General features: G+C 28.8%; 1 protein-coding gene across 1 annotated transcript in view; it reads left to right on the top strand.

The window, feature by feature from the left end:
• Positions 1–1,504: 1,504 nt before the first annotated feature.
• The window catches only part of LOC100209120 (L-tyrosine decarboxylase), a 51,887-nt gene continuing 37,752 nt past the window's right edge, over positions 1,505–15,639 (top strand). Inside the window, exon 1 of the mRNA XM_065803463.1 lies at positions 1,505–1,778. Coding sequence (XP_065659535.1) covers positions 1,762–1,778 — 17 coding nt within the window. The 5' untranslated portion in view covers positions 1,505–1,761. The remainder of the gene's footprint in view (positions 1,779–15,639) is intronic.

Genomic DNA, 15,639 nt, shown 5'->3' with positions numbered 1-15,639 from the left:
ATCCAATGTTGTTTACAAATTTTCTTGTGCTGGATGTAATGCCAGTTATATTGGAGAAACCACCAGACACTTAACAACACGGATTCATGAGCATCTTACAAGTGACAAACAATCTAATGTTTATAAGCATTTAATTTCATCTGTTGGTTGTAAAAATCTAAGTAACCATAATTGTTTTAAAATTTTGGATACTGCTTCTAACAAAAACAAATTGAAAATTAAAGAAGCACTCCATATTAAATGGGAAAACCCATCTTTAAATAAACAAACTGTTCATTATAATATAAATTTGTTTATCTAATTTTTTTTTTTTTTTTAATAATTTACTTATATTTCATTTTTATTTTTTTGCTATTTACGGTATTATAATTTGAAAAAACGAAGAAAAAAAAAAAAAACTTGAAGATACGAAATGTAAACGTAAAATCTTCTTCAAAAAAGAATATCAAACTTAAAGGTGAAAATATAATGAATAAAAACAAGAGAACTTGGAGACCATTTAAGTCAAAAATTTTAATTGACGCCATTATATTATTAATAAAACGTATTTTCATTTTACGCCTGTAATGTCTTCCTTTTTTGACGGTTTCATTTATGTAGTTTTGTAGCAATTATTTCTAACGTTTTTTATTACACCTGATGATGCTGACCGCTATAGGTCAGCGAAATATTGTAAATATATAATAACATCAAAAATATATTTAAAACAAAAAGTTTATACGCTGCCGTTTTAATCAAATTCAACAAATATGAAAATATCGTATAACAAGAATATGATTTTAAAAGATATATATATATATATACAGTAGATATTTGCATAAATTTTTGTTTGCATATTCTGATACAAAAAGTGATGTGACTCTTTCATGCCATTAACTCGGGTGTAATGGCTGCCGTGACTTTTGTTCTTCGTTCTACAATATTTATTCTACGGTCTTCGTTCTGCGATCTTCGTTCTACGAATTTTGTCTTCGTTATACACATAATCTTCGTTCTACGATCTTCGTTCTACGGTCTATGAATTCCGGTCAACGTTTTTTCTTCTTCCGTTTCAGCACCATTTTTTTCTTTAGCCCGGTTAGCTTGTGGTTTTCTCGCAAGAAACACAACGAGTAATTTATTTCATTTATCCGTCTTCATTAAACTAACTTCCGCTTAACCTTTCCTTTTTACCAAATCAGTCAATAATTTAAATTGACTGATTTGGTAAGAATAAATATTAAATGACAAACCTCAAAAGTTCATATTAAAAACCGTGTAAACATATTAAAATTAATTACTTGTTAAAAAGTATGCTAGTCGCAAACCACATAGTTGTCATTAACTGTTTTTTTAGAGTTTACCACAAAATAATTACACAGACAGAACATTTATACAAAAAATTACAAATTACTTATTCCTATGACGTAAATAAAAGTTATAAAATCAGCAAATAATCCATAGTTTAATCAAATAATTTGAGTGATTTATTTAATAATTTTTTTTTTCTTTTTTAAACTTCCTCATAATAGGCGTCAATGGAATTTTTTTTTGTTATCAGAAGAAAAAGTAACAATAGACACAAATTATAACTTTATAAACTTTTCAATTTTTTTTAAGGACTTATTCAAGATAATAATTGTTACAAAAAAAGAACGGGTACGAATGAGGTACAAAGGAGCGGCTTATAGGACAGAAAACCCGCCATAGTATTAAATTTTATAAAGTGAAGTTAAAGTGCGTAGCATTAAATCAATACGCCAATTGTAATAAATCAATAAAATGGACGATGAAAATATGTAAGTTTTTTGTAGTTGTTGTTTTAACAATTTTCTTTTAACAGAAAGATCAGGGGCCGTATTCTCATCTCTCTGTTATGCTTAACGGAGAGTTAGTCAAAAATTTTTTTTTAACTAAATATATAAAAAAATTCTTTAAAGATATAATTTTTTAAACATAAATGTTTTATTTTAGTATTAGCTTCATTTAAACAAAGTTTTCGACATTTCTTATTTTAGAAATATTGTAATTAAATTTCAGACATAAACTCCGTTAAGCTTAACGGAGAGACGTGAATACGGCTACAGAACATCGTTAATATTTGTATTAAGTTCATGTTAACTTATAGTTAGAACCACTTTTTTAAACAGACTATTAACACAGGTCAACAAAAAAGAAATTTATTTTATGGCGTTGAGCAAAAAATTTATTTTTAATGCAACATTTCTCATTTTGATTTCAAATATGCAACTCATTTTTCACCATCACGTCAAGTTGTAAAGATATTTGGGTTCAAATTATTAACATTTGAGGAAAAATCTCTATTATTGTCAACAAAAAAAATTATTCAAAACCATGCCAATCTGGGTCTCAAAAGATGCGTATTTTCATAGAGATTTTAAAAATAGTATTCGTTTGTAATAAAAATAAGTAGGGGAAAGGGGGGTAATTAGTACCGCTGTGCAATTCGTACCAGCGTCATTGTTCTTTTTCTCATTCGTTGAAATTGGCGGAAACACGATAAAATCAAGCCCGCAGATGAAATATGTATACTGACCAAAAAATGGCGGAATCGAAAGTTAAAGAAAAGAGGTAAGTCTGTTTCCCTTTTTTTACACTATTTGATGTTGTAATTACACTGCCCTATTAGTCGTACCTTGCAGGCGTGGATATACGTAACTTATTTATATTTTTTTATGGTGTTAGCCCATCCATTCTTCTTCATTAATAAATACGTTTTTTTCCGATTCACTTTGCCCATTAAAACACTGAAGTAGAAAACTATGTTTAGTCATAGTCGGGTAAATCGTACCAGTGATGGTGGGGTAAATCATACCTGTAGTACTAATTACCCCAACCTCTAAAGATAACAAAGGGCAGCGTTGGTACTGCTTCATGTGTGATAAGGACATTGATGAGAATATGATACAGTGTTTAATTTGTGGAGCATGGGTACATGTTGCATGCTCATCATCTGAGTCTCAAAATGGGTCACATGATAGTTATATATGTGAATTATGTCAATAAATATATTTTACAAGCGTAGAATGAACCAGTTATTGTTTTATATATTACTTATTATTAGTGCTGAGCTTTTTTTTTCTTCATACCCTTTGGTACTTATTAGCATCACTAGTGGTACTTATTAACCTCACTAGTGGTACTATTTGAACCTTCTTGTGGGTAATTAGTACCACCTTGTTTATTTTTAGTTTTTATTAGTGTGCTCTTTATTTTAATATTTATATCTTGAAATCATGATTGTTTGTTTTAGTTTCATCAATGCTTGTTTCTATCTAAAAAAAAACTTTTTCCTACATTTAGTTTTATTTTTATTAATTTTTTTCCTTAGGGGGTACTATTTAGCCCCCTTTCCCCTACTTTTTGTATTATTGCTGAAAAACATTTTGTTAAAATTTTTTTAAGAGTCTTCAGCATTTTTTCTCAAAATGTTTTTGTCAATAAATTTTAAGGAAAAATATTTGTCTTTTAAAATCTCTATGAAAATACACTTCTTTTAAGACCCAAATTGACATTCTTTTGAATATTTTTTTTTATAACAATATTAGAGATTTTACCACAAATGCTATGGATTTGAACAAATTGTTTGCTCGGCACCAGAAAAATTTTTTTTTTTCTATTGACTTGTTTAATTATTATTATTTTGTCAACATAAAATGATTCTTTAAAATAAATATTTAACAAACGGATGGGAGCAATTAAAAAATGAAATAAAAATTACTAACTTAGTTTGCCAAAAGTAAATGAAATCATAGTTTGACTAAAACGCCGAAAAATAACAGTATGGTTAGTTGTGCTTGAATGCTGTTACCGTTTTAATATTATATTGAAGGAGGAGGGGGGGGGGGGAGGGGCAATACTATTACGTAGGTCAAGTAGTAGTAGGTCAAAATTTTTTATCAAAGATACTTACGCCGAAAATTCGGATAACAAATTATAAAACTTAATTACTCAAGTTTAGTTTTTAAATGCATATCTGTTACTTGAAAAAGTAATTTATTTTTACAAGTACAAGTTGTTTGCTTTTAAAGACTGTTTACTTGCAAATGTAATTGACTTTTAATGGTAAGTCGCGTTAACTAATTTACTTTGAAAAGTAATTCTGGTTATAATTATGTAAAAAAATTTACATTAAAATGTAATTTATTTTTTATATGAAAAAAAAAAGTAATTTTTGAATTAATCTTACGTAAATATAATATTTAAAAACCGTAACACTTTACGTAGACGATATTTCGTCTGACTTTTTTTTATTTCTTCTTATATGCGTGTTTATTCATTCTTATATGCGCGTTTATATGCGAGTCAACTACCGATAAAACCTCGAATATAATTTTATATACCAGTTACAACTGATCACACCATCACCTTTAGGAGGGTGTTATACCGTCTCCATAACACAGTCTGGGTTATATTTATCTTCTTTCCTTTGTCTAACAAAAGAAGAATTATCCATTAATATTTCAAATTGGGACTTATCTGTGAAACACACCCGAAAACAAATAAAAATAATAATATAAAACTCATATAAATGTTTTAATCAGTGATGTTGTTGTAATTAACAGTTAAATAAGTATTTACTTACATTTTCCCAATCTTCAGCAGAGATATGTTGGTGTTGTTTAGCCTAAGTGATGCTTTTTAATTTTATCGCTGACGTAAATTTAGGTTTCCTCAAAGGTCTGTAGCATTTAAACCCTAGTTCTGCTATTTAACGCCATGTAGTTTTGTTAAAAATCTTGATAATGGTTTCTTGTATGATTTTAGTAACTGCTTTTGTACTTTTTCTTTGGCTTTTAACACAAATGTAATGAATTGCCCGTTTATCTCTCAGGGTGGTGATGCGTGGTCTTTCACATTTTCCAATTCTGGCACCTTGTACAAGTATTTTTTTTATCAAGTTTACCTTCAATTCTGCTTACTGTCATCACAAAAACTTTAATTAAATTTGCAATTTTTCTTTGGGAGTGATTTGAATGTTTTAATGAAGCAGATATTACTGAAATTTTTTTGTTGGATATATCTTTAGCTTTTCCCATTTTTATGCACCAAAGTTCAAATATTTTTAGTTAAAATTACTAATGATGTATAAAAATGAGTCAGAGTCACAAAAACATCAAAGAGTTGACAAAAATTGTATTTATTTACACATGCATTTCGCGCAAATAATAATTTTGCAAAGAATACGCAAAAAGACGTATTTCGCAGGTTTTTGCATATTCTAGTTTATCAATGCTAAAAACTGCCACAATTATTTACAAATGTTACAACTTCATTAAAAAAATGTAAAAAACTATTATTGGTATTAAAATTATTGGTTGCATTATTTGTGTTACAACAGAAGTCCAACAAATTATTAAAATACGATATATTCTATTGTCCACAGACGCTATCTTTAAAATTATTATTTCATTGATAAGAGACCAGCCCGTCTACAAATAGCGAAGCTAACCTCTATATCAATTTTTTTTTCGCGCAAAAGAGTTAACATATCCATATAAACACAATTTTAAAACTGGCTCGTTTTCGGGTTAGCTTGGCAAACGATCCAGCTCGCTTTCCATATAAACAGCCCATTAAAGACCTCTTCAAAAAAAAGCTGGGCTAATAGCGACCGTAATTTAAAAAAACACGGGGCTATTAAAGGGTTTAAAATATAGTTACAGCATTTAAGCTAAAAGTTTATTTAAAATTTTTTAAAGGTACTCGGCGCCGTGTACTGCAAAAAAATGGCCGATTCTGAGTACCCGGGAAAACAGCCGAATTACCGGGTCCCCGGAACCGAACCCGGCACACAACTAATTGTCATTTATGTATTTTACTTTTTTGTTAAAAATTATTCTATCTATTCAATTAACCTTTCATAACTCCTGGACTATATGACAAAAAGTTTTTAACTCCTGGACTATATGACAAAAAGTTTTTAACTCCTGGACTATATGACAAAAAGTTTTTAACTCCTGGACTATATGACAAAAAGTTTTTAACTCCTGGACTATATGACAAAAAGTTTTTAACTCCTGGACTATATGACAAAAAGTTTTTAACTCTTGGACTATATGACAAAAAGTTTTTAAATCCTGGACTATATGACAAAAAGTTTTTAACTCCTGACTATATGACAAAAAGTTTTTAACTCCTGGACTATATGACAAAAAGTTTTTAAATCCTGGACTATATGACAAAAAGTTTTTAACTCCTGGACTATATGACAAAAAGTTTTTAAATCATGGACTTTATGACAAAAAGTTTTTAACTCCTGACTATATGACAAAAAGTTTTTAACTCCTGGACTATATGACAAAAAGTTTTTAAATCCTGGACTATATGACAAAAAGTTTTTAACTCCTGGACTATATGACAAAAAGTTTTTAAATCATGGACTTTATGACAAAAAGTTTTTAACTCCTGGACTATATGACAAAAAGTTTTTAAATCATATGATTATTCTAGAACTCAACTAAAATATCAAAACAAAGATGTGAGACAAAAAAAGATTTTTTTTCCGTCAAAAATTAGAAGTTTAAATCTTTAAGAAAATAGTAAATTCAAAGTGTAAGGAGTAATGGTTACCAACAACCTCTAGTTCAATCTTTAAATGATCTATAATATGACCTACAACACGTAGAAATTTTTTTCTACGTGTTGTAGGTCATATTATAAATCATTTGAATGATCTATAAATGACTGCCTTCCAGACTAGCTAGAGTTCTGAAACTTTCAGCATTTGTGTAAGTTCGATAAACGTGCATGTTAAAATTGTTTTCAGAGCTAACCAGGGAACTCCACTTTTTTTTTATCTTACTTTATTTATTAGGAAAAAGGTTAGTGACCCTGATAAAAGTTTACCGTAAAGGGACCGGGTTTATTTGTAACTATGCTGCAGCTTCTTTTATATAGCGTGACCGTTGTTAAAAATCACTCTAACCAAAATGAAAATTATTTTATTTTAATGTTTATTTATTAATAAATATTCATAAAACTGTTGTCTGGAATGAACTAATTTCAATTAGTCTTTTCCAGACTACAATTATTCCAGTCAGTCATTTCAAGAAATAACTTTCATTTTTGTTAGATTGGTTTTTAAAAACAACCACGAAAAAAACAATACAAAACTTAGAATAAAATGCCAAAATGCAGAGCTATTAAAAAAGCAAGAGCAGTAAACCAGACAGTCTTTTAAAACAAATTGCAAATTAGATTTTTACACTTAAAATAACTGATACAAATATTATTATTAAATTAAATAACTGATACAAATAACATCAATATTAATTTCTTTTTTTGAAAAAATTTAAAAAAATAAAAAACTTTTGATAACTGCAACAGCTGCTTCATTTAATGCATTTAATATAGCGAATGCAGTAATGCGGTTCAAAAAAAACAAACTTTTTAATATAAAATTATATGGTTGTTTGCGAAGAAAAGAGTTTTATGAAATAAAATAAGATCGAATTTTTTTTTCAATAAATTTTTGTTACTTATTATATTTTAAATTTTTAAAAATTAAAAATAAAAAAATTTAAAAAAAATGCAAATCACAATATTTAAACAACCAGATTCCAATTACATATTCAAAATCAGTCTCGTAGCAAGCTCAGTTTTACCGTGAGACTCACGGTTTTATAACGAACCTCACGGTCTCACGGTTGATCCAAAATTTTCTCGGTAAATTTTAAAAATTTTTCGAAGAACTTTTTTTTTCAATTTACTCTTAATATTTTAGCTTAAAATAATAACAATATATATTCTGAAAAAGATTGTGATTACATCAAAAACTAATGAATATTAAGGGAACAAAACAGATCATAAAACCGCTCGGACTTATAAATAGCTTTAAACATGAGTTTTTTTATATAATAAATCAAATCCGAATTTTTAAAAATGGCGTCAAAGCAAACATATAAATGCAAATTTAACTCAACATGGTGCCAAGATTACCCTGTTAGGGCTGTTAAAGGTAATATTTACCAATTTTACTGTGTTCCGCGTGTTAAAAAACTAACTTGTCATCATCAAGGAGTTAAAGATGTATCTGATCATTGCAACAAAAAAAAACAGTCACAAAGCAACACGGCTGTTTCAAGCGAGCGTTACGGCTTCTTGTTATTTTTCGAAAATATTTACGTAAGGGGTGTTACTAAAACTTTTATAACTTTTGAAACATTAGAGATAATTTTGTTCTGTAAAAAGAATAAAAACACCAATAAAATGTTTTATCTGATGACATTTCACAAATATATTAAAAAACTTCTTTAATTTTAGAATAAACGCGGCAAATGATAAACTTGGCTAAATTTTAGTAATTTGATGTTACTTTTTATCAAAAACAAATCAGAAAGAATATATTTTCGATATTTATTATTAAATATACACATTGTTGGACTATTTTAAAAACAAAAAAAATCTTACTTAAACGTTTAAGGTTAACTAAAACAGATTTATTTTAAGCTAGTAAAGAAAATTGAATTTTCGCAAAATTACAAAAATGTCGTTAAAGGGGAATAAACTGTTAAATGACTAGTTTTTGAAAATTCATTCTATTAAATAAAACCAAGTTTAAATTAAGGAATATTTAGCCTAAAAATAAAAGCTTAAGCTATTAAACAACTTTTTCTTATGTGCACACAGTTCTAATAATATGTTGTGAGAATGTTAATAAATAAAGACTGGCCAACTTTAATTTTTTTTTGCGTGTTTAAATATACAAATAAAATTTGAAATTGTTTTTATTCTCATAAAAAACTATTCTATAATCAGTTGGTCTATTGATAAGTTCTTCAAGTAATATTTCTTTGTACACCCAGTTGATACAAGACTCATACTTCATTTTAAACCAGAAGAACGGTTGCTTGACTCAATAACTTGTGACAATAACTTGTACTAATTCTTAAATCATATTTTTAAACCAATTAATATGAGAATTACATTCCATTTGTTAACAAGAGGTATATAAGAGGTAACAAGTAGGTAATAAGAAGTAGGTAGAGCAGTGGTCATACAGAGGTAGAATTAACTTCTAATGATAATAATCGAATGGACATCTAATATATAAAATACATGTTACATATGAGGCGTTGCGAACGAAAGGGGCACACCAACCAAAATCAAGTTTTGAGTAAATCGCGTTTGAAGTTTCTAGACTGAAATTTGCAAAGGGGCACACCACCAAAATCAAGTTTTGAGTAAGCGCGCGAAATTACACTTTTTCCTACCACGTGGTAGAAGAGTTTACACCCTCCCCCTCTGTGGTAGTTTTTGAACGCTCCCTAAATCGCGTTTGAAGTTTCTAGACTGAAATTTGCTTGATGCATTTATAATAAAATCATGATGCATTTATAATAAAATCTTGTGTTATATTGTAGATGACAGACTAAAGTAAAAAATGGTTAAAGAAAACGGATTTTCAAAAATTGGTTGGTGTACCCCTTTCGTTCGCAACGCCTCATATAATAACTGACAATAAATGTTTTAAACAAACTGCACTAACATCTGGTATGTTAGTGTTATTTTAAACAAACTGGACTAACATCTGGTATCAAATATTACATAAAATATCTATTTTATTATTTAAAGATTTATACCCATTTTTTGTTTTTGATGTTAGTAAACAATCAGAAAGATTAAAATCATCAACAATATCTGTTCCGGCAGATACTGAAGCTATTGCAGTTGTAATATCTGATAGAATGATAGAATTTCAACCAGACGGAAATAAAATGAATGTTGTTTATTAAATTTTTTGTAAATTAAATTTTTTTTGAAAATTAATTAAAATTTTTTGAAATAAGTTAAATTTTTTTTTCTTTATTATAATATATAGATCAGAGAAAATTCCGCGTAACTTAGTTAATTTTATACCTCCAAAATTTGTCTCGCCAGTTGTTTCAATAAAATTCGAAAGTAAATAGCTTGGGATGTAACGCAATAAAGTTACGTCATCGCTTAGAAATGTCAACACAAGTTTAAGCGTAAAACTAAAAAAATTGGTTATAAAACATGTCAAGTTTAAAACATATTCGCTAACATAGCAAGAGGTACATAAAATAATTTTTATATCTTCATCTGCATAAAAGGTTAAAATTTCAATAACTTACGTCATCCATCAAAAAATTAATATTATACATTTAAAAGAAATAAATTTAAAAGTATAAATGCATTAAAAATTGAGTTATAGTAAAAAAATTACACGGATGACGTAAGATTCTGATAGAATAGACATTCATTGATAAGTGTTCCAAATTTCAACCATCAACCATGTAGCTATGTTAGCAAATCTTGGTTGGCCCAAGACAGGTCTTCCGTAAAAATCGCCAAAAACAGAAAAGTGATCCAAAATCATTTAAAATATTTTAACAATGTTTATTTTTATTTCGTTTAATGTAAATATTTATTTAACGAAGAAAGATAGTTCTTTTATATTTTTTTAATTCAAAGATGAAAGCGTTTATAGAAAAAAAATACTACTAATTTAAAGTTAGTAAATTTTTATACTTTTTTACGGAAATTCTTTTTTTTTTAAAACACAAAAATTCTTGTGACGTCAAGCTCGCTTTTATATTGAGTGAAACAGCCGTGGCAAATGTTACTGCATTAAAAAAGCAAACTTTTTAAAATAACTTTTTAAAAACTGACACAACGTTAGATAATCAAGTAATTAATGCTGAGGTCATGGTAACAAATTTTTTGGTTCAGCACAACATTTCTTCACCTCCGATCATCTTACATCTCTTTTTAAAGAGGTTTTTCCAGACAGTAAAATTACCAAGAGGTATGCAGCAAGTCGAACTAAATGGCTATTATAAACGAATCATTTGCTCCACATTGTAGAACATTGTAAAGTTCATCCATATTCCTTAGGCACAGATGGATCGAATGACTCTGGCATTGATAAGATGAATCCTATATGTATCAAAATATTTGATGCTAACCGCTCAAAAACAATAACATGTCATTTTTTTTTTGATATGTGCTTATCATCTGGAGTTGATTGTTGAAATGCAAGATTTTTAGAAAAAAACAATAATATCTTTATTGGTGGCTGCCCTTGTCATCCTGCACACTTAGCTGCTAGTAAAGCACATGATGTTTTTTGTGATTATATTGCATTAAATGTCAAAAATGTTATAATTGACTTGTACTATTGGTTTGATAAGAGTGCAAAACGAAAAGGCAAATTGAGAGAGTACTTTGAATTTTGTAATCAAGAATATCAAGGCATTCTAAAGCATCTATCAGTCAGATGGCAATCTTTAGAGAAATGTATTTCAAGAGCTATTGTCAAGTATACAAGCCTGAAAGCTTATTTTTCAAGTGAAAGTTTTGCTGATGAAAGGTTTAAGCGTTTATATGACAAATTTCATAATCCAATTTTGGAACCAGCAATGCTTTTTCTAACTTCAGAATTACCTTTGTTTTTACATTTCAATCTACTATTGCAGCGAGAAGAGCCAACAATTCATTGTCTAAAATCAGCAATAGAAAGTCTAGGCAAAAAGCTGGCTAAGCGCATTATTCTACCAAACAAACTGAAAAACATTTCATCGGTTTTAGAAATAGACTTAGAAGATTCAATAAATTATATTGATACTCAAGATATTTATCTTGGAGTTCTAACAAAACAAAAACTCAGGCTTTGAAACAGGAGATATTTCACAAAAACAAAAGAATTTCATGATGTTTACTATTTTTTTAAGTCGTCTCTTAAATACAGCGGAGAAAATAGAATTAGCCTCACCTTTATTTTTTGTTCTAATTTAACAAAAATTGCAGGTAAACAATTATGAAATCTACTTTATTTCTTGTTACTTCTACTACAACTAAAAAGTTTATAAATTGGTATGCTTAATTAATTCCAAATGGAAAAAAAAATTAAAAATATTCAATTTGTGGAGGAAATAGAATTAGCCTCATTAGCGTTATATACAAAAAATAAAGAAAATATTTTGTTTTTTCGCTCATTTAGTATTTAGTATAGCTTCCTGAATTTTTAATGACTTCAAATATGCGGTTTGACATACTAGTCACAAGATTTTGGATAGTTTCTATAGATATTTCATTCCAAGCTTCTCTGATACGAGTTTTCAGCTCCAAAGTGCATTCAAATTGCTTACCATTTTCATAAACCTTTCTAGAAAGTATTCCCCATAGATTTTCAATTGGGTTAAGGTCTGGATTACGTGCGGGCCATTCCATTACGTGAATATTTTTTTCTCTAAACCAAGCTTTTGTAAGCTTTGAATTATGGATAGTAGCATTATCTTGTTGGAAAGTGAAAGTTTCACCCATCAATTCCTCACCATGTTCAAGTAAACTTATTTCTAATAAGTCAATGTAGTCCTGTGAATTCATTTTTGTTGAAATCCATGCCAGTGGAAGTTTTCCAGCAAAGGAAAAAGCCCCCCAAACCATAACATTTCCACCCCCAAAGTTACGACTCATCCGAGTTTCTTTCTCTTTTCGAAGATCGTGCCAGTAATATTGATAGCCATCAGGACCATCTAGATTGAACTTTTTTTCATCACTGAAGAGAACTTGATGCCACTCTTCTTGCCAAGACATGTGTTCTTTCGCAAATTGTAATCTAACTTTTTTATGACGAGCAGTAAGTTTTGGTTTTGGTTTACGCTTTTTCCAAACTGTGTTTGGATCTTCATGTAAGATTTGTCTCACACGTTGAACAGATACAGGTAATTGTAAATCAGCACGAATTTGAGATGCAGTCATGTGCTGAGCAGCAGCACGACGTACAATAACTCGTTTAGTACGATTATCAATTTTACGTTTGCCACCACTTCCCTTATAGGCTCCATAATTAACGCCAATCTTGAAGTAATTGTTAACCACTTTTGGAGATCTTTTAATTTTCTTTGCAATTTCCCGATTAGATAAGCCTGTATCTTTGTATGCTTTGATTACTGCTAATTCTTCATTTGTTAAACGCTTACCACGTCCCATTTCAAATAAAGGTATCAAAAACCAAATGTTAAAAACTTTATGAGCACTGATTTCACAGTCTTTGTTTAACTTACAAATAATAATAAAAAACTAACTCACAAATGCGTATCACCAGATCAAAATATACAAGTAAACTGAAAATAATTATTGATGAGGCTAATTCTATTTGTTACCGCAAATATCAAGTATTATACATTTTATGGTTTTATCAAATGTTCCGCAATTTAATTATGCTATATTATAATCTAAAAAGTTGTTGTTTGTAACAGTAATTATATGTGTGTGGATACAAAAGTTGTACCGCACAAACTTGTTTACAGATTTAAAAAATATTGGATCAGCACATGGTGAGGCTAATTCTATTTTCTCCGCTGTATATTAAGCACAAATTTCCTTCTAATGACGATTTAATTGTCAATGCTGGTTGGGTGGATGTTTAGACCGTGAAAACTCGAAGTAGGAGCAAGTTCAGTATTTTTATGACCGGTTCCCACACTTGATGAATGGTATCAAACCTGATGAATTGAATGAGGAGTTTAGCGATTATTAGATTTTAAAGAACAATGATTTTGATGATAATGTTTTTGAGGAAGCTAAGATACCTGAATGATTCTTGATGATATTGGAGGTGAACCTTTGTTTTACTACAGAATTGACGTTTTATGGTACCATATTTCGAAAATGGTTATTCCCAACACTTTAGTTAAACGTTTTAAACTGCTACCAAAATTAGCTGAAATTGTTCTCATTATTCCTTACAGTAACGCTGAGTTAGAACGATTGTTTAGTATTGTAAAAAAAAAAAAATGTCTTGAGAGATCAGCATTAAAGTTGGATGGGACATTATCAAGTATTTTAGCTATGAAAACAATGTTTCCCGAGGCTACTATACTGTGTTTTCAATGGAAACCATCTGAACAGCTGTTAAAAACATCAAAAAAAGCAACAAAAATGTACAATGCTAAACATAATGAATAAGTATTATTTATTTATTTATAAAATGTAACTTTTCATTCTATTATAATTTTTCTTGTTTGAAAAAAAGCCCTTTTTTTTTTTTAATTTTACACTTCCCAAGGTTTTTGTGTAAATCTCAAGGTTTTTTTTAATGAATCTCAAGGTTTTAAAAAAAAGAGGTTGGAAGGTCTGCAAGCTTTTTGTTTTTGTTTGAGAATTTAACTTTATGTAACAACTCGAAGCAAACTCCACACATTTATATGTTCATGTTCATGTAAAATTAAAGCTTTGCAAAAATACTGCGATAATTGGAGTCTTTTAACAATAAACCCCTAAAATATTTACATCTTTTAAAAGTTGACATCTTCAATAGTATTTAATTGTATGAATATATTTTATAATAAAACTTCATTTCATGGATTTATTTCTATTTGTTAAAAATACATTATTTTTTACGACATTTCGAGGGAGTATTGATACCCTCGTTATCAAGTTTATTAAAAACCGTTATAAAAAACAAAACCGCTCTATTATACAAAACCGTTTAAGTTTACGAAACAATGTTCTTTGTAAGTGTTTCTTTTTAAGAGTTTTTTAAGAGAGTTTTTTGTGAAATAAGAATTTGATTACGGGTTTCCAAAATGACATCGTCACATAATTGCCATCATCCAGGTTAAGACGATTGTCGCAAAAGGTACTTTCGTTGTGCTGTATTTCCAACGCTTCTCTAACTTTCCTAATAAAACTATTTATATCTATTTTTAAGGTATTGCGACCATTCCAATGTAAATTTCCTTGGCAAGTTTTGGAATGTTCAATATATCCTTTTGACAATTGATCTGGATTAGTTCGAATCGAAATAGCGCTCTAGAAAAAACTAAAGAACACATTAGAGGTACAAAAAAGTTAAGTAATGACCCAACTATTCAAGTTCTTCATAAAGTTCAAACCACTATCAGAAAGTTAAATAAACTAGAACGTTTTACCAAAAAAGAATATAAAAATATCTACCTGAAACACGCCGTACCACCACGTTTATATGGAGTAATTAAAGCCTATAAACCTGAAAAAGATATTGAGGTTAATTATGAGTACCATTGGTACACCTACATATAGCATCTCTAAATATTTAGTCAATATGATTCAAACCACTCTAAACTTAAATAAAACGCGTTTAAAAAATTCTCAACAATTTGTGGATACAGCAAGATTATGGGAAATTTATAAAAATAAAGTTCAGGTCTCCTTTGATATAGTTAATTTATACCCTTCAGTCCCGATTAAAGAAGCAAGCATTACAAAAGATTAAGATAAAAGGTTGAAAGATTAATAAACAGAGCTTTATATCTAAATTAACTTTTGAAAAGATCAAGTTTTAGAATTTTATCTTTCTCATTGGTATTTTTTATATGAAAATGATATTCATGAGCAGGAAAACTCCAAACCAATTGAGTTAGTTCTTAATGTGGTAAGTTCTGAGTGTTTTTTACATTATCATGAAAGTAATGCTCTTTCTTTAATTGGTACTTAACACTAACATCCATGTGAAATCATTTAAAAGATTTGTTGATGATATACATTCAAGGTTCAAGGTAGACGAAGATGCGCAAAAGTTTTTAGATCAGCTTTACATATAATCATGCCAAATCAATTCAGCTTTACTCCTGAAGACAAGTTTAAGTGAAAATTGCATGAGAGTTTTTAATTATTATTTTGGCCTATTTT

Source organism: Hydra vulgaris, chromosome 08, assembly GCF_038396675.1.
Source record: "Hydra vulgaris chromosome 08, alternate assembly HydraT2T_AEP".
NCBI classification, from domain to species: Eukaryota; Metazoa; Cnidaria; class Hydrozoa; order Anthoathecata; family Hydridae; genus Hydra; species Hydra vulgaris.
The sequence above is the reverse complement of the archived record's forward strand: the minus strand, read 5'-3'. Positions and strand labels throughout refer to the sequence as shown.